The 23,487-nt window shown below is 33.9% G+C and overlaps 2 protein-coding genes across 5 annotated transcripts in view; one reads left to right on the top strand and one right to left on the bottom strand.

Moving 5' to 3' along the window:
• The window catches only part of LOC125815227 (glyceraldehyde-3-phosphate dehydrogenase, cytosolic), a 613,914-nt gene that overhangs the window by 161,675 nt on the left and 428,752 nt on the right, over positions 1-23,487 (bottom strand). The window lies entirely within an intron of this gene.
• On the top strand, positions 11,052-13,520 carry LOC125815370 (protein HHL1, chloroplastic). Its single transcript, XM_049494836.1, has 5 exons — positions 11,052-11,417; positions 12,452-12,589; positions 12,900-12,986; positions 13,108-13,155; positions 13,358-13,520. The coding sequence occupies exons 1-5, from the start codon at positions 11,157-11,159 to the stop codon at positions 13,505-13,507; spliced, it is 684 nt and encodes a 227-aa protein (XP_049350793.1). The 5' UTR covers positions 11,052-11,156; the 3' UTR covers positions 13,508-13,520.

Here is a 23,487-nt window from a genome sequence, read left to right as displayed (position 1 = left end):
TAGTACACCTGCACCTAAGAACAAGGGTGAGTACTATGGTTAGAATTCTAGAGCTAAGCCTGTTTATTCTTAGGGCAGTGTGGCGCAAAGGGGTAGTAAGCCTCTTGCCTGCGCCAAGTGTGGTAGGAACCATTCAGGTGTTTGTCGTGAGGGCTCCACTAGTTGTTTCAAGTGTGGTCATAGTGGGCATTTCATGCGAGAGTGTCCAAAGAACAAGCAGGGAAATGGTAATGGGGGCAATACAACTCAGTCTTCTTCAGTCACTCCACCAGACAGAACTGCACCTAGATGAGCTACTTTCGGTACTGGCGGAGGAGCAAACTGCCTCTATGTGATCACTGGTCGCCAAGAGTAAGAGGATTCTCCAGATGTTGTCACTGGTATGATTCAAGTCTTTGACTTTACTGTTTATGCCTTGCTAGATCCAAGATCGAGTTTATCTTTTGTAACTTCATATGTTGCTATGAATTTTGATGTTATTCCTGAGCAACTTAGTGAACCATTCAGTGTTTCTACACATGTTGGTGAGTCTATTCTAGCAGAGAGAGTCTATCGTGTTTGTCCTGTTTCCGTCAATCACAAGGGTACCGTGGCTGATTTAATTGAGTTAGACATGGTAGACTTTGATGTCATTCTTGGTATGGATTGGCTTCATGCCTGTTATGCCTCAGTTGATTGTAGTACTAGAGTAGTAAAGTTTCAGTTTCCAAATGAGCCAGTCTTAGAGTTGAAATATAGTTCAGCAATGCCTAAGGGTCGTTTCATTTCGTACCTTAAGGTAAGGAAGTCAGTTTCGAAGAGTTGTATCTATCACTTAGTCTGAGTTAATGACTCAAGTGTTGAGGTACCTCTTATTCAGTCAGTTCCAGTAGTAAAAGAGTTTCCAAAAGTCTTTCTAGATGATCTTCTCGGAGTCCCTCCTAAGAGAGAGATAGACTTCAGTATAAACCTTCTTCTAGATACTCATCCTATATCTATTCCACCATATAGAATGACACCGACAGAGTTGAAAGAGTTGAAAGAGCAGTTAAAGGATCTGTTAGATAAGGGCTTCATTCGACCAAGTGTCTTGCCTTGGGGCGCTCCGATCTTGTTTGTGAGAAAGAAAAATGGTTCCCTTAGGATGTGTATAGACTACCGCCAATTGAACAAGGTTACCATCAAGAACAAGTATCCTTTTCCAAGAATTAATGATCTTTTCGATCAACTTCAGGGTGCTTTTTGTTTTTCTAAGATAGACCTCATATCAGGTTACCATCAATTGAAAGTAAGGGAATGTGACATTCCAAAGACAACATTCAGGACCCGTTATGGTCATTATGAGTTTTTGGCCATGTCGTTCGGTTTAACTAATGCACCTCCAGCGTTTATGGACCTTATGAATAGAGTTTTCAAACCTTATTTAGATATGTTTGTTATCATCTTCATTGATGACATACTAATCTATTCAAGGAAAGAAGAAGATCATGCTAGCCATCTCAGAATAGTTCTTAAGGCTTTGAAAGATAGAGAGTTGTATGCCAAGTTCTCTAAGTGTGAGTTTTGGCTTGAGTCTGTGGCGTTCTTGGGCCACATAGTTTCCGGTGATGGAATTAGAGTGGATACTCAGAAAATTGAGGCAGTGCAGAATTGGCCTAGACCCACATGTCTAACTGATATTAGGAGTTTCTTAGGTTTGGCTGGTTATTATAGAAGGTTTGTAGAGGGGTTTTCATCCATTTTGTCCCCTTTGACGAAGTTGACTCAGAAAACAGTAAAATTTCAATGGTCTGAAGCTTGTGAGAAAAGCTTTCAGGAATTGAAAAAGAGGCTGACTACTGCCCCAGTTTTGACCTTACTAGAAGGTACTCAAGGTTTTGTGGTGTATTGTGATGCATCTATTGTTGGTTTGGGTTGTGTCTTAATGCATAATGGCAAAGTTATAGCTTATGCCTCCAGACAGTTGAAAGTTCATGAAAAGAATTATCCAACCCATGATCTAGAGTTGGCTGTTGTAGTTTTTGCTTTGAAGATATGATGCCATTATTTGTATGGTGTTCATGTGGATGTGTTTACCGATCACAAGAGCCTCCAATATGTGTTCACTCAGAAAAAGCTTAATCTCAGACAGAGAAAGTGGTTAGAGTTACTCAAGGACTACGACATGAGTATTCTTTACCACCCAGGTAAGGCTAATGTTGTTGTTGATTCCTTAAGGAGGTTGTCTATGGGTAGCACAACCCATGTTGAAGAAGGAAAGAGAGAGTTAGCAAAAGATGTGCACAGACTGATACGTCTGGGAGTCAGACTTATGGATTCCACAGAAGGAGGAATAGTGGTAACAAATGGGGCTGAGTCATCATTAGTGTCAGAAGTAAAAGGGAAGCAAGACCAATACCTTATTTTGCTTGAATTGAAGGCAATTGCTCATAAGTAAAGAGTATTAGATTTTGAACAAGGGGGAGATGGTGTATTGAGATATCAAGGTAGGTTCTGTGTACCTGTCACGACCCAAGCCTAGGGCCTAGACGTGACATGGAGAATGAGGAACCCGAAGGGACCCCAAACAAGCCTCTCAAACTTGTCATCACACTTCATCGGTCGCGGAAGTACATTCAACATTAATTAACGGGAAATAGGGACTAAGGGCAAACCATCTCAAAATGACATCATAGAACAAGAGTCAAGCTCATTTACAAAATCCTTGTCCAACGCACACCTCTACATACATAGATAGGATGGGGGCCATGACATATTACCGGCTCCCCTCATAGTTAAAATACAATTGCAAGCTAAAGTCTCAAAACATAGGAGTAGGAAACATAACATAGCCCTCGAATCATTGAGGACTCACCAACAAACTCGGATAAGCGTCGTACTAGCCACGTGAATGGAAAGAAGGATCAAGAGTAGCTTCGGTCCCTACATGGTGACATCATGTAGGCAAAATATGCGTTAGTACTTGGAATGTACTAAGTATGCGGGGTGCAACACAACAATAGACAAGGACACAATCGAAATACAAGAAATAGTTTCATAGGCATTATGAATAACAATATGAGGATGCATGATCAAAGTGAAGTCAAAACATGTTTAAGTAAATCTATACTAATAGTAGATATCATATGTGTATACATGATCCAACCAATCTATAACCCCAACTTAGGATGGGGGATGCCGTTCACACCCGGACACCCTGGTGGCAAGGTATAAACCCCTCACATGGTTGATGTTGGTCACACCCCAAACATCCTAGGTGGTGAGATATAAACCTCTCACATGGTTGATGTTGGTCACACCCCAAGCATCCTAGGTGGTGAGATATAAATCTCTCACATGGTTGTCCGGTTCTTTTCCCCCGGACTGGGCATGGTCATGCAACACTTTATATAGGAAATTCTCATTAGGCTCTAATGTAATCTCACGTATGGAATGAACATATAAACAAGCTTAGTTTGTCATCAACACATCTCTGGATTGCCATACATCTCATAACTCAAGCTTTAAAGCATCGATTCATCAATTCTCCATAGTTGGACATTTTGTCAAACACCTTGAAGGCATGTAGTGGAATCAAAGAGCATGGAAAATATGGTAGTAATTATGCAGCCAAACCAATGAACAACCTACAACAACACCCTTTTTAACACCCACAATACCATATGAAAATCTCCACATCCATTCCAAATTTAGATTCAAGTTCTAGAGTCACAACATGCTCAAAACAATCACTTTTCATGTTTAAAATTCAATGTGCAAGAAATTACTACAAAGAACAAGACTAATTTATGAATCTTAACTTAAACAATGAATTAGTGAGTAGAATAGAGTCTAGGCACTATGGGTGGAAGGACCCATGATTTCAACACCACATACCTTGAGTTCTTATGAAGGTCTTGAGAGTGTCTTCAATGGAAGCTTGGAACTTGGAGCAAGAGTCTCTTCAATCTTGAGAAAGGTTTTGGATTAGGGTTCTTGAGGGAAAATGTGTCTAAGTATGGGAGAGATGTTTTGGAAAATGTTTTAGAGATGGGAATTGAACTAATGGTATATAGGAAATAACATATGTCCTTTGGAAAACTGGTCCAACACTTAGAAAAAAAAATGAGGCGGGTGAACAGTAATTTCGGTCACTGGAAATTTGCATTTCCTGCCGGACAGATTTTACGAAAATGGGCATAACTTCTTCGTCTGAACTCCGAATGAGGTGAAACGAAGTGGTTTAGGTAGATAACTCAAAGGGCTTTCCATGGATATGTTATGGGCCAACCAATTATTTGTGTGCTAGGAGATATGACCCTCCAAAGTAGACCCTCGAAAAAGGCTTCACTTGGGAATTTCGGATTTTGATACGGTTGCTCTAAAATTTGGGTTAGATCCTTTTCCCACTCAATTTGACCCCCTAAACAAGAATATGAAGTCAGATTTTTGAAAAACGAAACGGATTTTTTTTTATATAGCTAAACAAATTTCCCGTAACTTTCTAAGCACATTTTTAAGAACTTTTTGGGTCATTTCAGTACCAATGGTGGATGGACTCCAAGAAAGGATCATGGAGGAAGCTCATAGCTCCAGATATTCCATTCATCCGTGGTCCACAAAGATGTATCGTGATTTGAAAGAGGTGTATTGGTGGAATAGTATGAAGAAGGGCGTTGCGAAATTTGTGGCTAAGTGTCCAAATTGCCAACAAGTTAAAGTGAAGCATCAAAGGCCCGATGGTTTGGCTCAAAATATAGAACTTTCATAATGGAAGTGGGAGATGATAAATATGGATTTCATCACAGGCTTGCCAAGGTCTCACAGACAACATGATTCTATTTGGGTGATTGTCGACAGAGTGACAAAATCAACCCACTTTTTACCGGTAAAGACTACTCATTCAACAAAAGATTATGCCAGGTTATATATTCAGGAGGTGGTAAGACTTTATGGAGTGCCAGTCTCCATTATTTCATATAGTAGGGCACAATTTACTGCACAGTTCTGGAAATCGTTTCAGAAAGGCTTGGGTTCAAAGGTGAACTTAAGTACTGTCTTTCATCCTCAGACTGATGGGCAAGTAGAGCGCACTATTCAGGCATTAGAATATATGTTGAGGACTTGTGTGATTGATTTCAAAGGGAATTGGGATGATCACCTACCTCTCATTGAGTTTGCTTACAACAACAATTATCACTCTAGCATCCAAATGGCTCCTTATGAAGCTCTTTATGGAAGAAGATGCAGATCTCCTATTGGATGGTTTTGAAGTTGGTGAAACAAGGTAGATAGGACCATATTTAGTTCACCAAGCTATGAAAAAGGTGAAAGTGATTCAAGAAAGGTTGAAAATGACACAGAGTCGTCAAAAATCCTACACTGATGGTAGGAGAAGGGCGTTAGAGTTCGAAGTAGATGATTGGGTATATTTGAAAGTTTCACCCATGAATGGTGTAATGAGGTTTGGTATGAAGGGGAAGCTTAGTCCCCGATATATTGGACCTTATCGAATATCCAAAAGGATGGGCAATGTAGCTTATGAGTTGGAGCTCTCACAAGAGTTAGCCGCGGTTCATCTAGTGTTTCACATCTCTATGTGGAAGAAGTGCATGGGCTATCCTTCATTCATCATACCAACTGAAAGTATTGAGATCAAGGATAGATTATCTTATGAGGAGATTCATGTTCAAATTCTAGATCGCCAAGTTCGCAAGTTAAGGGAAAAAGGGGTTGCATCAGTGAAAGTCCTTTGGAGGAACCAAATTGTTGAAGAAGCTAATTGGGAAGCTGAAGAGGATATGAAAAAGAGATATTCACATCTCTTTGAGTCCGGAGAAATACAGACCAAGGTACTAATTTTCTTCTTAGTACTCTTTAAATTATGAGTGAGCATGTTGTTTGTTTGCATTTAATTGTTGGGTGTTTGAACTTGATGTTACCCCATTAGCCTAGTAAGAGTAATTTCATTCGAGGACTAATGTTCCTAGGGGGGGAGATATTGTAACTTCTCACAATTTGAAATAATTAGGAAGAAGCTAAGAAGTTGAAATAGTCATTTTTGGAAAGAATGATAATCTGGAAATTTTGTCAAGTTAGAAAAAAATGAGTTTTTGGTCAACTTCAAATGGCTATAACTCCTAGCTCAAGAGAAGTTAGGTGTACTTCCAAATATGGTTGGAATGATCTTTCCAACGTCGCTGATTTTGTGCGATTCCGAGTTTGTATGAGTAAGCTATGCCCCTTGGAAGTTGGGTTGTTGGATTAAGGAAAGTCTTATCCGGGTTTGGAAGGGTAATTTAGTCTTTTCCTTACCTAATTATTCTAATTCATTTTAGGAGATTTATTGGGGTAAAACCATATTTTGGTCAGTTTAGAAAAAATTAGAATTTTCACGCTAGGGCATGGAGAAAAGAGAAAAAAATATAAAGGAGAAGAGAAATCAAGAATCGTCGAGGTCGTTGTAGTTTGGCTTGTGGAATTCATCGGGGGTGATACCTACAAGGTATGTGAGATCACATAGCATTGGGTTAGTTCACCCACGCGCCAATTATGATTTAACTCAGCGAATTTAAGTCTTTGAAAATTTAGACATTGAGTTCTTGATGAACATTGTTGAAGGTTTTTCTTGAATTCTTGTGGGTTGTGTTGATTGAAGTTTCTTGCGATTTTATTCATGTTTTCGGGTGAAATTTTGGTTTAAATCTATCATATTGAGGGTTTAAATGATCCTAAGTGTTTGGGAAAAGAACCATTGAAGTTTAGAGGGTTTAGAATTGAAAAACGGAGAAGTAAAATCGTCAAACACCTGGGGAAGGGGGTGGGGCGTCGCGCCAGTCATCGCCCCCCAAAAGGGGCTCTGAAGTTTACCCCTTGAGCGAAGCGCCAGCCAGTGCGCCCCAGCAGGTCCTCTAAAGTTTGAGGGCTGGCGCCCCGCACCTCTTAGAGCGCCAGGGACGCCAGTTCTCCCCATTTGTTCTCCACATTTTCGTACTTGTTCTCTAGCAATGTACCTATGTTTCTAAGTTGATTCCAACACTCTAAGGTACATCTAAACATCATGAAATCATCCATAAACGTGAGATCATGAACCTTGAATCCATAATTCAATTCAAGGATCAGTTAAGAGTCAAGTCAAGAGCACTTAAGGTCAAAGTCAAGAGAAGTCAATAGTCAAGTTAAGATAAGTTCTTAAAGTTTTCCAAGAGTCTTTCACAAATGTTTTAACTTTGTTAGTATATGGGGACTATGTATTCCCAAAGAGATTTAAAAATGTTTTCACATTTTAATAAGCACGGAAACTGAGATTTCCAAAGAGCCTTCGGGGATCAGTTAAGAGTCAAGTCAAGATCACTTAAGGTCAAAGTCAAGAGAAGTCAATAGTCAAGTTAAGATAAGTTCTTAAAGTTTTCCAAGAGTCTTTCACAAATGCTTTAACTTTGTTAGTATATGGGGACTATGTATTCCCAAAGAGATTTAAAAATGTTTTCACATTTTAATAAGCACGGAAACTGAGATTTCCAAAGAGCCTTCAGGGATCAGTTAAGAGTCAAGTCAAGAGCACTTAAGGTCAAAGTCAAGAGAAGTCAATAGTCAAGTTAAGATAAGTTCTTAAAGTTTTCCAAGAGTCTTTCACAAATGTTTTAACTTTGTTAGTATATGGGGACTATGTATTCCCAAAGAGATTTAAAAATGTTTTCACATTTTAATAAGCACGAAAACTGAGATTTCCAAAGAGCCTTCGGGCTAGTTTTCAGAAAAGAGTAATAGCTTTTTAAATGAAGCAAGAAGGGAAACTGAGATTTCGAAGATAGCCTTTGAGCTAAGTTTTGAGCACTAATCTCAAATCACTAAAAAACTATGTTTTTAAAACATAAGAGCCAGTATATTTTGGGAGTAGTATTGAGCACCGAATTGGGGACGAGCATGAGTTCAGATAACTCACGTCACCATAGAACCATGTAGCCACCATGGGTAGAAAAGGGTCATACTTTTTAGATGAATCTTTTATGCAATTGACTAGTGGATCCATTAGGCAGTTCAGGTCCTATACCTTTGGCCGGGTATAGGATGCGCTGGCAGCGTGAGGTAGATCGTTGTATCATCACTATAGCTCTTATGTGATGGTTGCCAGTTAGAGAAACTCCCACAAAAGTTATTGTATTTTTATATACATCAGTTTATTGTGTTTTTACATACATTCCAGAGTTATCTTGTATCCTTGTATATACACAGAGTTGACATCATATTTTTAAACATCTTTTCTTTATATTGCAGTTGTTTTAAACTACTTTATATTGAAATGAGTTCAGTTAAGTATTCATGAGTTGAGAAGAGCCAAGGTAAGTGTTTCTCTCAAATTCTTTCTAGCATATGTTGTTTTAGCTTTCCAACTCGCATACTCGTACATTCAATGTACTGATGCTAGTTGGCCTGCATCGTCTTATGATGCAGACACAGGTAACTATGATCGACATTCCGACGCATCGTTGAACTAGTGAGCAGTACAGAGTCTGTTGGTGAGCCTTCTTGCTTTCCCGAGGATCCATTTCATTGCTTGCTAGTTTAGTTTATTAGGATGTTGTGGGGTCTGTCCCAACATCCATCTCAGTTGTTATTAGAGGCTTCATAGACAGTCAGATGTTAATCCTTTGAGTCTTTTCATTATCATTTCTTATTGTCAAGACTTGGGTTGCCACTTTTGGCCAAGTTGAATGTTTAACCTTTAAACATTCTCAGTTATTTCATTATTCAGTTCAGTTAAGTTCATTGATCATTATAGATATGAATGGTGTCTTCCGTTGAGTTAAGTAAGCTAGGCCAAGGGTTTGCTTGGGGCTAGCAATGGTCTTCGAGTGTCGGCCACGTCCAGGGTGTAGGCTCGGGGTGTGACAGCAGATAACAACTCAATATATTAAAAAATACAATATAACTTAGTTTGTATGTAAAAATATAAAATAAACTCTACTTGGGAGATTCTCTGACCGACAACCATCAGTATGAGCTATGTGATGAAACAACGTCTCGTCTACGCTTTCAGAACTATCTTATACCTTGTCGGGGTGTAGAACTCCTCAACTAAGTGGATCCACTAGTCTATGCTTAAAAGCAAAAAGTAATCATCTAAAAAGTATGACCCTTTCTACCCACGTTGGCTACATGGTTTATGAGGGGCAATGAGTTATTTGAAATCTCCCTCATATCGGTGTTCAATACTACTCCCAAAATATAACTTAGCTCATATGTTTTAAAGAAAACATTTCCTCATCCTTGACCTTGAGATTATTACTCAAAAGATTTCTCTAAAAAGAGATAGTACTCAAAAATCCTCACAACTCATTTGAAAATCTCAGTTTCCTCCTCATTTTAAAAGTAAAAGGATTTACTCTTGGGAATACTTAGTCCCCATATATTCATTTTAGAAAATGAACTCAACTTTACTCATCCTCATACTCAAGTACTCATGTCTTAAAACAAGTTTAAAAAAATTGTAAAAGACTTCTCAATATGACTCGAAAGAACTCTCAAAACTTAACGCTTAATTCTACCTTAATATGAATTATGAATTCAAGGTTATGATTCATGTTATGAATGATCTTTTGATGTTTAGATGTAGTTGAGAGTGATTAGAATCAATAGGGAGCAAAGGTATACTTTAAAAGAACTTAAACAGACAAAACGACGGAAAAAAGGTGGGGGCAAACGACCCGGGCGCATTGCTGGTGCGGGGCGCGAGCCCCTGAAGTTCAGAGACACTGATCTGGCGCATCTGGGCGCACCGCCCCAGCCTCTCCCCAAAACTTCCCGACGAATTTTCTCTTTTGTTTTCTGACCATAACTCGCCTAGAATCGATTGTTTTCCTCAATTTTTCCTTAGATTTAGTTACCCACTACAAGTACATGGGAATCTACTAAAAAACAACCCTTAACTCAATACATTTATCTCAAGAACTTATCAAACTCGTCCTAATTCAAGAACGAAAGCAACACATCAAGAACTTAAATCTTTCAATATTTATGGACGAATTCAAATATATAAATCATGATTGGCGTGTGGGAGAACGAACCCAACACTATGAAAACTTAAATACCTTAATTTGGCAAAAATCCTCGAAAAATCTTACGAATCCTAACGAACGCCTTGAACTTTTCTCTTTTCTCCTTTCCTTGAACTCTTCTCAAAACCCTAAGGTATCTAGGATTGGTAAAACTGAACTAAATCGGTTTTGACCCCAAAAATAATACTAATTTCGTTTTAAGCTAATGGGGTAAGGAAAAGACCAATATACCCTCACTAGTTCAGGTAACTTTCCTTAACTGGACAGACAAATTTCAAATGGCCATATCTCCCCCATCCAAACTCGGCGGCATTGGAAAGAAGATTCCAAGACCTTTCATTTGATATCTTATAGGTCACCTAACTCATCCTGCATCGAAAGTTATGGTCGTTTGAAGTTGACCCAAAACTCATAACTCGGCATAACTTTGCAAAATTTCAATATAGCTATTTCCAATTTAGTGCTTTCCCAATTTAGCTCTTTCGAAGGCAGGATGTTACATACTAGACCTTCCTCTTTATTAGAGAAAATGACATAAATAGTCCCTTAATTATAAGAGTAGGTCTGAAATAGACCCTCAACTATACAATTAAAGAATTTAGTCCTTTAACTATTCAAAAACTTATCAGTTTTGGTCCCTTAACTATATACTTACTGAGTTTAGTCCTTTAACTATAAACTTACAAATTTTAGTCCTTTAAGTATTCAAAAACTTATTAGGTTTGGTCTTTGTCCATTTTTTTAATACAAATAGCTTAGCTTTATATTAACGAAAATATTCGTGAAATTAAATCTTTAACCCATTTTTTAAAGTTGTTTCTCTATCCCCGCCCTTTTTTCTTCAAATTACTCTTATAATAATTTTATTTTAAACTTATAAAATACTATAAATATGAGATAATTAATTTAAAAATGAATCACAACAGTTAGCATGCCACGTGTATGGCACATATTTATTACTAGTAATAGCTTTCATTTTCCCAAACAAAAACAAAAAATTAGAAGAAGAAATTTTGTGGATAAGGTAATCCAAGAATCTCCCAACTCACAAAGAGTAGTAGTGATTTGTCTCTCTATCCCAAAAACACCTCAAAAACTCACTCTTAGTAGCAGAAAAAAAAAGAAAAAAAGAAAGGGGCAATGGAAGTGGCTATGTCTTTGAATCCATTGGTTAGATTACCCCTTTCAAATTCAAGAAACCATGAAGATTTTTCACTGCTTAAACATTCAGTTGTTTCCACAACAAGAAGAACAACCCAGAAGAGAAAATTGTTAGTGGTTGAAGCAAAAGGAAGGAAAGGAGGTATGGCTGCTCGTCAGTACCAACGTATGGCTCCTCCTATGCCCAAGATTGAAGATGATGGAAACCCTAAATTCGTTATTTTTATACGAATGGCTAATGTTAGTTCTCTTTATATCTTTCATTTTTACTTACTTTAATCAATACAATTTTTGTGCGGAGTTTCAGTAGCTCAGTTGATTGGTTACGCTGGTGAGTGTTCTATTCCCCACCTTCTAATTCGCTCCCCTAACCCCAATTTTTAAAAGAAAATAAGAGTAAAAGGATAAAATTGTTGTTGTATTTATTAAGTAAGTACCTACTTAATTTTGATGTAGTTTGAGCTTATAGCTGGTAAAGATTAGTGTGATTTTTTGTCAATTGGGTGAATAAAGTTTGCGCCTTTGACATTCTTCTTGTTAATTGGTTGAGGGAATGAGTTGTTGTCTTTATCAATCTTCAGCTCATGAGCTAGCTTTTAAGTTGATGTAAGCCCAATATTTATTTATTTATTTTTGCATGATATTAGAGCCAGACCAATCTCAATTCTTTGTTTACCCAATGTTGGGCCCCTTGTTATGTTGTTCGTGCTCTAGATGTCTACTCTTTAAGTCTAAGTATCACACGTTTGTTGAGGCAGGGAATTGTTGGGTTTTCGACCATCCTTAACTTATGAGCTATCTTTGAGATGGAATAGACAAATGTCCATTTTCTGACGCTTGGGAGAAAAGGCTAGACTTGTATGTGTGCTATTATCCAAAACTAGAAGCAAGATTTGAGTTTGAATAATCAAATCGTATGTGGAAGTTAGATTGATGGATTTGAAATCAACTGATATAACTAGTTTAATATGATTAGTTAAGGGTACTGAATCTTTTCATAGAAAAATATTTGTATGCTTAAGTAGGCGTCAACTAGTTAATCCTCACATTCCTCTGTAATCATCTTAACTCACCATCCTTCATTGCTACCTTAATAAGGTCAAATGGAATCGACTTTGAGATGAACATAGGAAGATCCACAGCTCATTTAAAGTTTTAAACTTTATCTCTTTGTTCTTATTTCTTCATTCACATAAACTAACTCAAGATCTTATTGATCTACATTTGTGCTTGCGGAAATTCTGATTCTTGTTTTTTTTATATTCCTTGGGCAGGTTTATCTTTGGTACCCCCTCAATATCGTAACAGGTGGCACGACTGCAAAAATTATGGTTGCTGCAAAAGACAACTTCCTTGGGAAATATATATACAAAGATACTCTAGCTAGGAATCTCGCAGCAGTGATTTACAATGTAAGTGCCTGTGATTTGTCAGTCAAGCACTCCTGTTCCTAATAGATGAGTATTCTGAAATCATTCTACGTAGTTGTAAATGAATTAATACCCAAAAGAAACTGATCACGGAAGCCCACCTCATAGTCTGAGAGTTCATAACAAGGCAAAACATTCATATTGATCCTACCTTAAATTTACAATGTACCAGAAAGATGAGTAAATGATCAAGGCCTACACGCCTATACACCTACACTATAACAATGTTTATTTACGCTAATTTTGTGGTATATTGTTACTGGGATGCTTTAACTTTCTTTCTATGGAACAGGATGAGAAGGAAATACAGAAATTGGCAATGAAACAGCATCGTGTATTGAAGTCTGCCACAGAATTTAGATATGGATACAAACTTGTTGTAATATTCTAATTCTCTGCACCATTTATTTGATTCTTTGTTTTATTTTGCATTCTTGCTAATTCGTAAGACACTTGTAAAAAAAAGAGCTCATTTTCTTAAAAATCTGTCTGATATGCAGGAGAATAACAATTTGAGGGCTGCCCTTTCGACCTCAGATGTGATTGAGGTATGAAACTGACATCCGTTCTAACGTTTTTGTGTACAACAATTATAGATGGTTGGATATTCTAAACCATTAGAAAATAAACAAAATCTTGAGAACAGATAATGATCTGTACCTTGTTTGTTATCTGCTTAGTGTTATAGTAGCACGTTATTATGCTTTTCAGCTAGATGACATCTTTTTAATCTTCATTTGAACCTTTCAGCTTCCGACCCCAGATAAGCTTAAAACAGTTGTTGATAAGGTGAAGGATTTCTTCGGAGACGCTAAGGAGTCATTTGGTAAGCTGACAGCTCTTCCAGAGCCATCAGAGGAAGATGCACCAAAAGAAGGATCCAAAGATAAAACAACGTAAGTCAGGCATAACTTAGATGATTGTCGTTACATTCTTTGTGACATACTGTATGTAACTAAACATTCTTAACTTAGCAGGGCGAAGAAGTGAAAACAAGCTCCCACAGACGAGGAAACTGAGGAACTATACTTCAAAGCATACTTCTTAAACAAAAAGTTTTCAGCCCTTTGATTTTTCATGCTTTTGATTGATTAGATTGTAATATACTCGAAAAACGCTACTGGAAAATTTTGTTAAATAACCTCAATTTGGTTAGATAATTGTATGAGCAAGTCTTTTGTTAATGTGAAATGTGTTTTAATCTATGGATTTGTCCCCTTTACTTTCTTTTTTTTGGTTTTCCATCCGGTGTCCGGTATCCACATTGGAGCCCAACTAAATTTGGATTCACGCCGGGAAGTCCCACATTGGGGTAAGGCGCTCCCTTTACATTTGTAAGTAAAATTTTATTTAAAACTAGGTCATATAAAAGTGATTTTGTGCTCACATGTTGTGAATATTAAGTGATTTTGTATGAGAATTAAGTGAGATGGAAGGAGGAGGGTATGATTGAACAGAAAAAATAATTAAGTGATGGTTTGATCATGAAATTATTTCACTCTAAATCACTCACAAAAATTCAAAAATAACTCGAGAGAATACACTAACCATATGAAAAGATCAAGAATTCAAACACATTGATATTTGAGACATTGTGTAAAAGCAAGCTTTTTTGAATTAAATATGAAGTCCTATTTAAGAACTCAATAAAAGATGCCCCTCCACTAATAAAATAAATTCATCAAACACTAAAGATCTTCTAAAAATAGAAAACAAAATTATAATCATAATGCAACAAAGTAATGTAATTTATAATTGCATTTAACTTGTTCTTAAATGGAATAAAGATATAATTAGTCACTCATAAACATACACAGTTTCCATCAACACAAGTTGGAAAACCCATTTCACATTTCAAAAAATCACATTCTTCTCTACTCTGACATGGATTTGGGCATTCTTCCATTATTCCTTCTGAAGATGACAAAATTCATTAACATATAGTTAGGAGCGGCAAACAGACGGGTCAGATAAAATACGTGCAGGTTGAAAATGAGGTAAATAAAAATAAATAAAATATTCAATTCGTTCATGAATCAATCATTATTAGGTGAGAAGATAAGCTAAAAAATTAAATAAGCTAAGGTTTTTCAGAAAGAAAGCACACGAAATATTCAATATTTGTCATGATTCTAGTAACAATCGTTACAAAAAGAAGAAATTAATTCTGTTACTAAATTGTTCATAGCTAACATATATTTTTTCAACAATTCATTATTAATTTGATTTAGTGATGAGTTTTACTACAACTACATAATTTATCCATTGTTAAATCTTATTTTTTAGTAATGAAATAGTGAATCATACATAAATATTGAAATAGAAAAAAAGTTTTACAAACCACAATTAATTAGAGTATATGCCTATAATGTTTTATGCTTTTAACTACACTTGTATAGTGTGGCCTAAACTTTTTAAAAAAAATGTAATTGAAGTAGACATTTTCCAAGGATGGAGTATACAAGTATACCTTTTATTTTAAGATAACCTTTTTTTTCACGAGACAAAAGCTACGATAAAATAAAGTAAGAGAAAGGAGGGACCTTCATGATTTGTGGAATATGTGTTGGAATGTGCTAAACATACACAAACCCCACCAACACAAGTTCCAAGTGCATCTTGACATTTCAAGAAACCACAATCTTGACTAGTCTGACAATCACATATTCGTCCTGTCACCATATCTGAACATAACAAAGTTTGTTAGCAAGACTGTTTCAAAGATATTCTCGACTCAAGTGAAGCGAATCAGAATAGTAATAAAAAAGAAAAATAATTTAAAAAAAAATATGATAACTAATAAAAAAATTGATGCAAAGACCAATATATAATATCAACAACATAATGTGATAGAATTAATTAGGTATACATAAAATCTAATTTTCTTTCATCTCCACATATATATCGTGTGATTACAAAGCATTACACGCAACTACACATGTTATTATAGCCTGGATCCGCCATGTTATTTGGGAAAAACCTTCATCACTTGAAAAAAAAACTTCTTAAAACTTTTTTTCTTTTACTCAAAATCACATCATAATTAAACCTTAATGAGGTATAATTTATGTTTAAATTTTGTCTATATAAGTGATTGTATAATACATATAGAGATATAGAAAAAGAGAGGAACATAGATGATCATGTATTAACCTTGTGAAATAATCAAGAATGAGACTACCAAAAGCAAAGTCACCAAAGTCTTGGCCATATTGTATAACATAATTGTTTTCTTTTTTTTACTTTAGAGTGTTGATGTTTACCACATTATATATAATAGTTAGTTCATTAATCGCTAATTTTCTTTCTATAAATACAAAATAAAGTTTATTGGAATTTTTTTCGTCATCAAATCTTGAAATTAGTTATGACTTTAGAGAAATTGTTTGGTTTGTGGGAAGTAATTAGTCAAATAAATATCCCTTCTTTATATAGAGATTTGCTAAAATTCTCTTCCAAATTTCGTATCATGAAATATTTAAAAATTGGGATCTTTACATAATTATAATTACTCATGTAAGAATCAATACTATTTAGTCACTAATATTTGAGTAAATTTTATTGTACCCTTTCCAAATTTATCTTAATTAGTTTTGTTACTTGTATTATTGCTGGTATTAAAATTTTACTTTTAACTATTAATTATTTTATAGCACATTCATTATATTTTCATGTCAATTTTACATACTTAAAGGTGTAGTCATTTTTTAAAACATTTTACTTGGTACTTAGCTTGAAAGTAAAATATAACAATTTCGTATGAAAATATAATTTATAGGTGATACACTATTTTAAAATTCTGAAATCACCTAAAAATGTTCATTTAAGGGATATTTTTGTTTCATACAAAAAATAATGCAATTAATTAAATGAAATAAAATTACTTATTTCGATAAAATATATAGGAGAACCTACTAATTTCCCTTCCATAGGAGAAAGTTATTCTCCATTGGAACAGTTTTTATAAAAAAATCTTGAAATTAAATTTGGTCAAAGAAATCTTTGATTTATGGAAAGTAATTAGTCAATTACCAACACTTTTTTTGTATATAGATTTGCTCAATCTTTTTACAAATCTCGTATAATGCAATATAGTTAAAATTGAGATCTTTACATGATTATTCCTGGTGTAAAAATCTATTTTTATTAGAGGTGTAAAAAATGAGCCCAATTATAAGTAACCCATCTAATTCGTTCTGAATTTTAAGAATTAGGCTTGAGATAATTTGAATTGGGTTCAATCTCGACTCATTCAAGCCTTTACTCATTTAAGAGCATCCTTAATTGAGCACAATTTAATCTCCAATTTTATTTTATTTTTAAATTCTCGCGTTGAAATTCAAATTGTGGTTATAAAATTTAAATAACAATATATTAAAATTATTGAGATTAAGCGGTCAAGACCCAACCCACTTTTAAGCCCATTTGAGCCCAAAGTAAATTTGGGTGGGTAAGAACCCAACCCAATTTCTATTCAACCCATTTTAATATGAGCAACTTTCACATATAACAAACACAAAATTCATATTTGTATGCTATATCAAAGTTTGCATAATTGCGCTCCATAGCAAAAATGCTATGACTAGGCTATTTCGCTATACATAAATACAAAAGAAGTAATTGTATAGCTCGTTGGCTCCTCTTCAGATTTGTATAATTTCGCTGGCAGGTCATTTGTATAAATTGTTGTCAGCCTTTCGTTTGTATAAATCGTTGAGAGTCTCTCAATTTAATTTTATGTGTTTGTATATCTGTATAAAATTTGAATTTGTATACAATTGAATCGAAATAAAACGTTTGTATATCAAATATCGTTCTCTCTCGCTTTATACAAACATAAATTATACATTGTATTTTGTATAAAGTGAGAAAGAGAGAAAGGCAAAAGAGAACTGGACAGGGAAATATTTGTATTGTATAATTATATGTGTGTAGAACGAAGATATATGTATTTGCATGTGTATATACAATTTTCTATCGCTTTATACAAACAGAAACACAATTTATACATTTTTGTTTGTATAAAGCGAGAGAGGCGAGCGACAGAGAGAGCGAGCAAGAGAGGGAGAGTGGCGAGCGAGAGTTTGAGGGAGAGAGGCGACTGTCAAACAGTTTGCTACAGGGCACAATTAAATCAAAGTGTGGTTATACCATTTAATTTGAATTAATAGTTTGTCATTATGTACAATTTTCCCTTTTAATATCTCCAATTTCAACCCAACCCGCCCATTTGACACGCCTAATTTTTATTATTTTTCTTTTGGTGTTCAATATCTGTATTCAAACTCGAGATTGAGAAACAATCTCATCCACTGTACCACTTTTTTTGATGATCATGGTGTAAGTTATAGTAACATTGAATATATACCATCATTTTGAATATCCAATTTTTAAGGACACAATGAATTCTGAGAGTTCGAAATTATTTTCTTCGTTTTATATTACTTGATCTTGTTGATCTGTTTTATTTTATTAAACTAAACTTATTAATGATTATTACAATTTGCAATTGATCTAAATTTGACTACTACTATTACTTTATGTAGTAACTTAATACTAAGGATATCATTTGAAAAAAAGTAATAAAATTTTCTTAATTCGCTAAAATAATTAGACAAATTAAATGAAACATCTATTTCTAATATATAGACCAAGTAAAATAAAACCAAGGGAGTTTAAGTTCTGCTTATTAACAGGTTAAAAGCACCCAATTAATTCCCCAACCCGAATGTTAGCTCCTAAAAACAAAAGGAGTAGTATCGAAAATACTCTAAATATGGTTCCACCTGTGTTCTTTTTCTTCTATATATACTACTATATGCTGCTCATATTTCACTACAACAAAAATAACTTTTAATGACAATAACTTAAATCTATGTATTGATAGAGTGCTAAAGTCTTTACCGACATTAGTTAATTGTCATTGGATTCTATATCACTATAGGCTTTAGGGACATTCACAAAGAGTGCTACATTACAAAAAACCTCCAAATTGCCAACAGATTTTACTAACAACTTAAATTGGTTAATATTCTACTAACAAATTACCAACATATTTCTAACTGAATTATATTTTAAAACTTAACAACGAAATTCTAACAGATTACCAACCAAAATTTTACTAAGTATTTTAGTTGGTAAATACGGCGGGAAAAAATGGCGCCAAATTTAGCAACATTCTATCAATGGATTACCAACTGAAATATTACTAACGCACACCTTTTGTTGGTAATATTACCAACGAAGTATATATCGGTTGGTAAATATGACAAAATATTGTTTATATAATTTATTAACATATTACCAATTACAATGAATTACTAACCAAACATTTACCAACGGCAAAATTGTGTTGCTAAATTTACCAACCAAATATAAATGTGTTGGTAAATTAGTAACAAAATGTAATTTGTTGGTAAACTTGCCAACCAATATCCAATTAGTTGAAAATTTTGCCGACGAATAAAGATTGTAGTTAGTAAATTACTAACATCATTAAAATAGTTGGTAATATACCAACCGATCATTAATCCATTGGTAAAATTTACCAACATATTAATTATTAGTTGGTAATAATACATATGAATGTTTAGTTGAATAGTAACTATTACCAACTGTAATAAAATTTATTGGTAAATTATTAATTACTAACTTATATTTGAATAGTTGGTAAATTTATCAATTGAAGTTAAACTTTTTGGTAAATCAGCGTCTAGTGTTGAGGCTTTCATATTCAGTTTGTGTTGTTAGGCGTTTTAACTTTTAAATTTTAGCCAAAACTTGACTTTGGTCGATATTTTGGTAAACGTGCTCAGATTAGAACTCTGTCAGTGTCATTAGCTTCGAAAGGTCATTTTTTATCTAACAGGAAGGTTGGTTCAAGTTTTGAGGCTTCCGTTTTTTATTTGTGCCGTTAGGTGTTTTAAATCTTATGTTTTTGGCCAAAATTTGACTTTGGTCAATATTTTTGTGAACGTGCTCAGATGAGAATTCCATCAACGTAATTAACTCCAAAGGTCGTTTTTTATCTAATAGGATGGTTGGTTCGGAATTTGAGGCTTTCATGTTTAGTGTGTGCCGTTAGGTGTTTTAACTTATAAATTTTGGCCAAAATTTAACTTCGGTCAATATATTTGATAAACGTGATCAGATGATAATTTCGTCAGTGCAGTTAGATGCGGAAGGTCATTTTTGATGTAATAAGATAGAGGGTTCGGATTTTGGGGCTTCCATTTTTAGTTTGTGCCGTTAGGTATTTTAACTTTTAAGTTTTGGCCAAAATTTCACTTTAGTCAATACTTTTGGTAATCGTGCTCGAATTGAAATTTTGTCACCGTGGTTAGCCATATAAGTTTAGTTATGGTCTCATAGGATGGTTGGTTCGGGTTTTGAGACTTTTATTTTCAATTTGTGTCATTAAGTGTTTTAACTGTTAACTTTTGGCTAAAATTTGAATTAGGTCAATTTTTTTGGGAAACATGCTCAAATTTGAATTTCGCCAGCGCGGTTAGCTCTGGAAGGTCATTTTTCATCTTATAGGATGGTTGATTTGGATTTTGAGGTTTTCATATTCAGTTTGTACCATTAGGCGTTTTAACTTTTAACTTTTGGCCAAAATTTGACTTTGCTTAACATTTTTTGTAAACGTGCTCTGATGAGAATTCCGTCAGCGCGATTAGCTTTGGAAGGTCATTTTTATATCTAATAGGATGGTTGGTTCAGGTTTTAAGGCTTCCATTTTCAGTTTGTGTTGTTAGGCGTTTTAACTTTTAACTTTTGGCCAAAATTTAGATTTGATCAATATTTTTGGTAAACGTGCTCAAATTAAAAATTTTGATATAATGATATGTGTCATATTGAGATTAATTTAAATTGTTATCATAGATTTTTCATTGTTTCATTCAAATATGATTTATAAAATTGATATTAATATTTTTGGATTTATATTCGTGCTCTTAGATTTTTAAATGCAATAAATTAATAAATATTTTACTATTGGATAATCATTCAACTAATAATATTTTGAACATATTGTCAATCAATTACTAACCTAACATTGAACTTGAATGATATATTACCAACAAACTAACAATCAATTAGTAAATTTATTAGAAAAACAAATAATCATACTAACGTATTTAAAATTTATTACCAACAATGGTTGTGGTGGAGTGGTAAGTACTCCTTCATCCTTAACCAAGAGGTCTTAGGTTCGATTCCCTTGGATACGAAGTTGCCTTGAATGATATATTACCAACAAACTAACAATCAATTAGTAAATTTATTAGAAAAATAAATAATCATACTAACGTATTTAAAATTTATCACCAACAAGGGTTGTGGTGGAGTGGTAACTGGTAAGTACTGCATCATCTTAACCAAGAGGTCTCAGGTTCGATTCCCCTTGGGTACATAGTCTCCTTTGTTAGGGAGCACTTTAGTCCTCAATGTGGGAATTCCCGGCGTGAATTCAGATTTAGTCGGGCTCCGGTGTGGGTATCGGACACCGGATGGAAAACCAAAAAAAAAATAAATTAAATTTATTGGTAAATTACCAACAAAAATTTACTATAATTACCAACGTATTACCAATGAAATTGAATAATGAATTTTTTTTTACTAACTCCTTTTCAATTCGTTAGTAAAGGTACTAACGATATACTAACCAAAAATTAGTTGGTGAATTTACCAACGGAAATTTCAGTGCCATGTTTCAAAATTTTGTAACAACATCTTTGGGTGTTTACCAACTGATTTTTGGTTGGTAAGTTTACCAACAAATTAAAATCGGTTGGTAATATTTATCGACGAGCCTTTTAGCAACGGATTAATATAAGTTGACATTTGTTTGGTAACTCAATTTGCCAACAAATTTTTTTGTTGGTAATTGAGGTTCCTTTGGTAGTGTAATTGCTGCTAAAAATATATATTCAACAGTAATATAATTAAGCTATTGCCATTAATAAATTGCCGTCAAAGTTTATTTTTGATATATTGTCTTATTATTTTGTTGTCATATTTTGCTACCATATTTCAAATTCTTCGTCTTTTATGTCGAGTTGATGGTTTATTGGAAATAACCTTTCTAACTCCCACCCCCCACAACCGTATGGGTAAGACCGACATCCTATCCTCCCTAGGCCCCACAAATAGAATTGCAATGAGTATGTTGTTATTTAATAGGTTGGTTTAACTCAAATATTAGTCTTTTAGAACAAGTCAATGGTTTATCGAAAACAATAATTCTGGGGTAAAGATATGCCTACATTCTGCCAATTCCAAACTCCACTAGTAAAATTAGTTGCCTCCACCCCACCACACACACCAAATTGGAAAGCCCTAATCTCCAAAAAGATTAATAAGACACAAGAAAAGAATGGAAATGATTGAAAAAACATGAAAAAAAATGTATTACTGGAAAATAGATATTAAGCCTACCAAGAACTAGATAATGGCCTTTCGCCACTCTTTTGTAAAACCTTTTCTTGGCTTGTGACTAGTATATATGTTTGCCAAGCTTGAAAGTTAAATTCACTTTTTAAAAAAAATAAAAATACTGCATATTTAGATATTTGAATTTGATTTCAACTAACAACAAAGCATTCCAACTCATCCATGCTATGTCTCAAGAACATTCATCGTTGATACTACATATAAATTTTGGAGGTGTTTATATTATCATTGATACAGTAAAGATGGGTTCAGCTATCTAGATGTGCAGACTCAAAGTTTGAAGTGTTTATTTGTCGAATAAGGCTAAATTTGGGTGTTTATTTTTAGAAAGTTGGGAATCGTTTGGGTTTAAGACAAGTTATTGTAGACACATAATTTTTGACCGAATTTAAAGTTTTAAACCATATTTAGGGGTTAAATAGTTCTTTTATATTTAAATTAGATATTTTGATTCTTATCTTATTTTAGTACGTTTATTTTAAAATATTTGAAAATCACAAAAAAATAGAATCATGTTTTAGGCTATGTTTTGTTTTCAATTTCTTAAAAAGAGAAGAAAATATTCAAAAAATATATGTTTTGTTTTAAATTTAGATTTGATAAATTAAATAAGCTATTGTCTCCTAATTATATTTTTAGATTAGTTATTTAACTTTTCTTATATTTTTAATAATTCAAAATAATTAGCTAATTTTTATTATTATAATTTGTATATACTTAAATTTTTGTGCACGTACTCCCCATTTATCCTAACTACTACCAAACCCTCCTATATACATTCCCCTACACCATCTACGCACAAGAAGAAAAAAAGAAGAAGAGAAAATCAATGTTATAAAGTTGCTCGAATTTATGTGTGTTTAATTTTGACATTATAACATTGAAATTTGTTTGAACCTTTTATATCATTAAATTTAGAAATAAAATTATATAACGTGCAATTATTTCTTGCATCATTATCGAAAGTTTTAATGCTTATGCCTTATTAATTTTGATGAATTCTCTATTGGGTTGTGTTCAATTAAGTGATAAGTTATTTTTGTGCAATAATATGAGTACTGCTTTTATCTTTTGAGTGCTAATTTAGCTTTGTTTTTTTTAATTAAAATAAATAAATATATATATATATATATATATATATATATATATATATATATATAAAATAAAAAACTAATAAGAAAATTTCAATTTTTGTTTCTGATTTTGTGCGGCTGTGTGTGTAAATCAATTTTGACGACATTTCTCATTTTCTCTCTCAATTGCTCTAATCTTATCTGTCTCTTGTTGTGAGATCCTAGTTATGAATTGAATAGAGGAGTCGTTTGGTTTGAATTCAAGTTATGATGGGATTAGTTATGATGGAATAAGTTATGATGTGATTAGTTATGATGGGATAAGTTATGCTAAGATTATTTTTTATTGAGTGT

This window comes from Solanum verrucosum, unplaced genomic scaffold (assembly GCF_900185275.1).
Source record: "Solanum verrucosum unplaced genomic scaffold, falcon-dt-bn FXZP01000085.1, whole genome shotgun sequence".
Taxonomy (NCBI): Eukaryota; Viridiplantae; Streptophyta; class Magnoliopsida; order Solanales; family Solanaceae; genus Solanum; species Solanum verrucosum.
Note: the sequence above shows the minus strand (reverse complement) of the source record. Positions and strands in the feature narration are given on the sequence as shown.